Source organism: Neophocaena asiaeorientalis, unplaced genomic scaffold, assembly GCF_003031525.2.
Source record: "Neophocaena asiaeorientalis asiaeorientalis breed wild unplaced genomic scaffold, Neophocaena_asiaeorientalis_V1.1 scaffold915, whole genome shotgun sequence".
Lineage (NCBI taxonomy): Eukaryota > Metazoa > Chordata > Mammalia > Artiodactyla > Phocoenidae > Neophocaena > Neophocaena asiaeorientalis.
The window spans coordinates 991,346-998,577 of record NW_020172448.1 but is presented as its reverse complement, the minus strand read 5'-3'; the positions used below and the strand labels follow the sequence as shown (position 1 = coordinate 998,577).

The 7,232-nt window shown below is 34.2% G+C and overlaps 1 protein-coding gene across 2 annotated transcripts in view; it reads right to left on the bottom strand.

Moving 5' to 3' along the window:
* The window catches only part of USP25 (ubiquitin specific peptidase 25), a 114,768-nt gene that overhangs the window by 54,811 nt on the left and 52,725 nt on the right, over positions 1-7,232 (bottom strand). Inside the window, exons 7-8 of one of the 2 annotated variants that reach the window (XM_024737342.1) lie at positions 6,252-6,325; positions 2,054-2,202 (exon numbers count right to left, since the gene is read on the bottom strand). In XM_024737342.1, the coding sequence (XP_024593110.1) occupies positions 2,054-2,202; positions 6,252-6,325 (223 nt within the window). Of the gene's footprint in view, positions 1-2,053; positions 2,203-6,248; positions 6,326-7,232 lie in introns of those variants that run through there. The other variant, XM_024737343.1, reaches the window with a different exon arrangement.

The following is a 7,232-nucleotide window of genomic DNA, read 5'->3' as shown; positions in this document are numbered from 1 at the left end:
TATTTAAAAAAAAAAAAAAAAAAAAAAGATGTTTTCTATATCAAAGTAAAATCAATAATTTTTATTAAATAATAGTGTAAGAGATAAAAGGTATTAACATCGGGGATTATGCCAATTTTGTTTAGAAACAAGCCTAAAATGCTACTCATTGGTGTTTACAGAGAAACAAAATAGCTTTTCTGAAGCACATAATAAGACTATAATTTAAGGGTGTTACTAAAAACTTTTAAGATATTCTGCTCTAGTTGGTGAGAGTCACTTAAACCAGGTTGAATTATTATTGAAACTACTGTGTTCAGCAAATCTAGGCAACTGGTACTAGGAATCACAGGCAATCAAATTTGCTATTATTGAGACTGCTTAGAAACTGAATTCAGAGATGACAACAAACCACTGTGTATCTTAGGTTAGATGGGAAAACCTAGGCAGAAATTATATATTGTGGTATAGGGCATTCAGAGTATGAAGCCAAAGACAGAGGACAAACTAGATTTTTAAAAAAATAAATAATGACAATCAGAGTCAATGCAAGAAAAACATTTTTAAAAGGTAGGAATATGTGAGAAAGATTATTTACCAATTATTAAATTATTTACAATAAACCATAGTGTGTTTCATTTATAAGCTACTTTGACAATGTGAGGAAAATGCCATCCCTTTTTTCCCTGCCCAAACCCATCATTCTTTTGTTTAATAGAAAACAGATTGCACTTCATGGGGCTCTGCACACCTGTTCCATTTTGGGATCCTTGGAAAGTCCCAATCTTTACAGATTTGTTTCCCAATCAATAAAATAAATATGCTTAATTTAAGTATTCTTAATTAAAGGTCTATATCAGAGTCATCTGTGGAGCTCTGGTGGCCATATACCATATCCCTACCCTAGATTCTGATTCGATAGCTTTGAAGTGAGGTGTAGATATCTGTTGAGAATCACTGAAATAGATGCTCTATGATGTAGAGAGAAAAACTACTTCAAATATTTTCTCTCTCTCAAAAAAACAGCCAAAAAATAGTAAATATTATTTATTTCCTTTTTTGTTTGAGTGAGGGAAGAAAAGGAAATGAGGATGGCGTTAGAATTATATCTTTTTAAAAAAGCATACAACTCAAATAAAAGCAATTTATTCTGAAAAATACAAGAACCTAGTCCCTTTTTAGATAAACAGAGATGCCATCACTTAATATTTATTAAGTACCTATTCAGAATAAAGACCTTGGCAACTTTTTTAATATGACTGAGACATTTCATTCAGTCAGTCAATATGTATTGTGTAATTTTATCTGCAGTCACCACACTGCCCTAGGGATACAGTAGTGAATGGCACAGATGAAGACCCCCACCCTCATGCACGGAGTTTACATCTAGACAGCTATCAGCAATTGCTTAATGATGACTGATTTTGGCGTACATAATCTGTCCTTTATCGTTTACTCTATTATTCTAGAAGAATATATGGATGGAAGGATATACAGATGGAGCTAGAGAGATGAATTGAGAGATGGAGATAGGTTATTAGACAGAGACCAGTGGAGACAGATAAATAGGTTTGTAATATATCTTTTTAATTCTTTCTTTCTTGAGAAAGCAAGTTTTTTCATCTGCTCTTCAGGCAATCACACAGTAATTTTACAAGAAAAGGAGTGTGGTGTTGCCTACTTGGGTGTGGACATATTCCAACAATATTTGATGTAAGTAACATATGTCTCTATAAAATTCCACTCTAACATCAGTGTTTTTCTTCCTTACTTCCAGGACTAGCATGCGGTAATGGCCGGTACCATGACTGAGAAGTCTTAAAAGACTGAACAGTGTCCTAAAGGAGGATTTTAACATCAAATTTTGAGAAAAATTTTAAATGAAAATTTAACTTATAGAGTATATTAACTCTGCAGGTTTCCCAAATATGTATAAATTATCATAATTAAATCCAAATACGTTTTCTGAGTATTCTCTCAATTATTAGTAGCTATATCCTTAGAGCCTTAAATTGCACTTCACAACATTTTAAGAAAGACCTGAAGGAAAAGGGAATAAAGATGCTAAACTCACCTCTTGGCCGGACTTTCCTGAATTTTCCGAATGTAAAGACTCAATTTCTCCTTCAATCATGGCAGCTTCTAGGCACTCATGTAGATCTTTGAATCCATTGACCTGAAGTGGGTACTGACCAAACATTTCAGTATTTTCAAATTTTTTACCTATAAGAGGGGGGAAATTAATATTCCTCAATATGGCCTTTTAGCTACTAAAAGTAAATAGATGTATACAGTAATTATCTCCTGAACCTGAAAACTGTAACTGTTTATGGTCCAGACAGTAGTAGTTGGTACAATTTTCCTACTGGTTTGTACATGTACATATGTATATCCACATCCAGCTATGCTATAGATATTACACACCCCTATGTGTGTATGTAATTATATACATGCATATGTAAGTACATATTATGTATATATGTATATAAACATACATATATATATATATATATATATATATATATATATATGTATGTTTATTCTTTTAAAAAGTACCTTCTAAGGGTAAGAGAGTGTGCTAACATTGAGAATATATATAGCAGTGCACAAAAGAGATATGGTCTCTGAGCTGAGGAAACTCCTATCCTCTTCTGGAAAAAGACATTATACACATTAATTGTATATATAATTATGAACAAACAATTGTTTATAATTACAGATGTTATAAAAGGGGTGGTGAGACAGAGTGCTGTGAGAAGGTATAAAAACGGGGAACAAACTCAGTCTTTAGGGCTGGAGGGTGAAGCAGGGAAAACTTTCATAGCAAAATGACATTTATGCTGAGACTGTAAAGGTGAATGGGAGTTGGCCAGGCCAGAACGTCGGGGAGCCAGAGTATTCTTGGCCAAGCAACAGCACACGCAAAGACTTTCAGGCTGCAAAGAACTTGGCATGTTTTAACGAATTAAGGGAAGGAAAGTATAGCTTAAGGGAGCAAGATGGAGATGACAATGAAGAGTTAGGTGAGGGATCAAAATCAAATTCTTAACGAAGTCTAGTAGCCCTTGTTGAGAATTTTTTTTCCAGTATATTCTGAATATAATGGAAAGTCAATGAATAATTAAATCTAGGAATAAGAGGCTCAGATTTATATCTCTGAAACATCCTTACGGTTTCCGCGTTAAGAGAGTGATAGACTGTCAGGAGACTATTATAGAATCTATCTAAAAATAAAGGTAGCATTGAATAGGGTGTTAGTAAAAGTGTATAAAAACAGATGAAATGACATACACACATTTATAAATATATACAAAAGGGAGCACTGATAGGACTTGACTGAATGGCTCATAGGCAGGATGGGGAACAGAAGAGAAAGGAAGGTATCAAGAATGATACTCAGATTTTTAGCATGAACAACTGAATTGATTTTTATGTACTGAAAGGGGCACCAGTGAAGGAAGAGTAGAGGATTTTTTTTTTTACTTTTGTTTTAAGGCAGCAGGGAAAATCATTGGTTTCGAATGGCCCATAAGATTTCAAGTTGAAAAGAGGTGGACATAAATAAGTCTGTAACTAAGACTGGTGTGAAGCTATAAATTGGAGAATTGCTAGCTTATTGATAGCAGGAAATCAAGGAAGTGAATGAGACTGCCCAAGGAATTATCTGACAGGAAGAGGAAGAGGACCTAAACTAATTCCCAAGGATCTCCTACCTTTAGATACAGGAAGAACTATAAATATAACTCATAAGAAGTACCCACAGAGGCATGAGAAAGCCAAGATAATATGGTGTGATAGAAGCCAGAGAAGTGTTTTTAAGGAAAGAGTGGGGAAAAGGGGGAGAAGGAGAGAGTGGAGTCAACAGCATTAATAGTTGATAAGAATTCAATAAGAACTGAGAGGGAGCCGATGGACTAACACGTGTAAGAAATCAATAACCTTAAAAAGCCCCTTTGAGAAGAGGTCTGGGGACAGAAAATGAAAGTGGGACAGGTAGAATAATTGGAGAGATAGCAGGTGAAAACAAACTCCTCACTTTAAAGGAGCTTATTTCTGAATAAGATTGACTGAAAAAAAGCATGTGAAGGGAGATTTTTTTTTTAATTTTAAAGATGTGAAACACCAGAGCATGTCTAAATATTGATGAGAAAGACACAATGAAAGGAAGAAGCTAAAGATACAGAAAAAAAGCAAGATAACGGACAGAATAAGGCCTGAGTGAAAACATGAAAGGATGAGATTCTGAGCACATGTAATGAATAGCCATTGATATTAGACTAAATAATTCCTTTATTACCTGGAGGGACAAATAAAAGAATGTGGTAGAGGTTGGAATGGATCCAAGTTGGGAAGCCTGAAGCTCATATATATGAGGAACTCACTTTTAAGAGCTATGATAAAAAAGTTATAAGCAAAAAATTAGATTCAGAGCCTTAGCCAGGACCCATGGTTAGGCTTCATTAACTTCATGGTAAATCCATGAAATTTGAGTTAAGATCTTTCTCAGAAAATGAAGAGACAAAGAAATTAGATTAGAGGTAGAAAAACTGGAAATAGTTATTGTAGAAAATGGGAAAGAAGACAGTGATTAAACAAAGATGACTGCCAGGTAGGATTACAGGCTTGGGACCAGTGAAGCTTAGAGTCACTACAACTTTATGATCCATTACAGTTAGCTCATTTGAGTGACTTTCTCCTAGCAATGGTCAGGTTCTCAGTACATGCAGAGAGAAGAGGAATAGTTCCATGAGGGTCAGAGACTAGCCAGAGAGGTGGTGCCAGAAGGGAATGAGGGGAAAGAGTTTTAGAAATGTATAAGGATGATCATAATGGACAAGGAAGGAAGTAAAGCAAAGACTGAGAAGAACAGAATGGAGGGGTCAATGGCCTAGAAATTCTAGAAGAGTTGAAGAAGTTTTGCAATAGAGTACTTTAGTAAACAAACTGAAAATCACCCCTAATTGAGAGTCACTAGTCTAAAAAAAGGCATTAAGAAGATATATGTAAAAATAATAAAGTGTTCTAAAATAAATTGTTAACAAAGCAAACACACAGTTCACCTGGAAATGTATTAAAATCACATTTATGCAGCACAGTAGCCTTTAAACAACTCTTCAAAACCAAGTACAAAGACTTCACTGACTGAGAAATTTTAATAATCACTTTTAAGAATCCAGATAATATAGGTAGAAGTGCTCATGAGAAGTATTACAAATAGTGACCAGTCACAACCTGATTAGAGCTCCTCCTTCTGCTATATACAGTGTTCTACTTCAGATAAAAACTGGTATGATAGTGTGGACATCCCAAATTGGAATACAATGCACTATATAAAATATTCCACTATTTATATAATGAATATTTAGCATTTGAGGCAAACAAAATGTACTAACACCTCAATATAACCTTTAGGATGTCTGATTAAATCCTGAGTTAGTGTCTACCTTTTTCCAAATCTCAAATATAAAACTACATTCAAACAAAACTTCATGGGACTCCATCACTTAAGATCCTGAAGAAAAATTAATTTCCCAAATTTTATACTTTGGGTGATTTGGGTGAACTTTCAAAAGTTGATGTATAGGGTCATTTGGGAATAACAATTTTTCAAAAATGTATGCTTTGGGACTTAGTAATATTATTACTTGAAGTATATCTTATGAGTCAGTTCCCTGCCCTTGTTAGGAAAACCAAAGAGTAACTGGTGAGGCCTGGATTTTACATAACAGGAATAGTATCACTCAACTGATTTTTCAGAAGACAGAGTACAACTCTTTCTTGAAAACTATATTCTGAAGAATTTTATAACCACCCCCAAAATGGAAACCCTGCAATACCCTGACTATGCTAAATTGCTAAGTACAGCTTTCAACATGCATAGACTTGAAACCCTCAAAAACAGTGACCATCATACCAAGCCCAGTATTAAACTCCAGTATTATTTTTAAAAGATCCACCAATTGCCCCATTAATCCCTGTATCCTAACAATTCACAGTATCACAGAACCCGTCCCAGGCAAAGAACATCAGGACAACATTAACTAAGTAAGTACCAAGTAGCATATGACAATATACTCTGCACTTTCCTTTACAGGCACTCAATTCTTTGCTTTTTATATAAATGATTAGCAGTAGCAATGCAGCAGAAACTACTAGACAAAGTCAAATTAAAATTAAAAAACATTCCACAAATAAAGTCACTATCATGACAAAGGAGCTAAAAGCTAATAATACCTCAATTGTAATAAAAAAGTAAACATGTGTAACTATACCTTCAAGCACTCCCACGGCTAGGAATCTTCCATAGAACAACTCTACCATGGGGTTCTTTGGCTTCTCTTCATCCCTAAAAATCACATTAAAAATATAAATGTGGTTATAATTCTTAATTTTTAGAACTGTAAATAATAGAGAAAACATTAAAAGAACAATAATGTATGCCAAGACAATAACATTTATGTGGTTATCATGTGTTTGGCACTGCGACTTAGTGTTGGGCCAAGGTACTTAAATTTATTTTCCGTTTCTTCACCTGTCAACTGAGGATAGTAATAGTAATGGAACTCACAAGGTTGTTGTAAGGGTTAAAATGAATTACTATGTGGGACCTCCTTATAAGAAGACCTGAGTAGAGTCTGTATTCAGGAAGTGCCTGATCTTTCCATTATCATTTCGACCTTGAACTTTTAGTCTGTACAATACATGCTTATCTGGACTTGTTGGGAAGGAGGGAAAGCCACTTTTAATCAAAATAAATTTCTATAAAATTTTAATAAGTCATTTTCCACATTTACCTAGAAGAATGAACACTAGCCATCAGCAGTGAAGGAGAAAAACACCAGCTTCAACCCAGGTAGCTAAAGAGAAACTCCATAAAGTTTCATGTTGCTGGTAAAATTAGTCATCTGTGAATTTTCCAAATTCTTTAACATATAAATTTGTTGTTTTTCTTTTTTGCTTGAAGCAAATAGAAACTGACAATTTTAAACTTTTTTTTAACGCTTTGTACCGTGTGGTCTAAAAACACAAAGTTTATTTTGGCCTTGCTATATAAAAGTATGTTGTGTCCACAACTGCAGAGATTTTTTCTTCATAAATTTTGTGTTTAAATTAGTAAAACTGATTTATTTTAAAAAAGAGAGAAGGACACTATCTGTCTCTTGATACATGTGTTACATTCACCCTCATTTAAACCATAAAATAATTGGTGGGAAGTACTTCACTTAATCTCTGGAACAATCCTATGAGGTAGT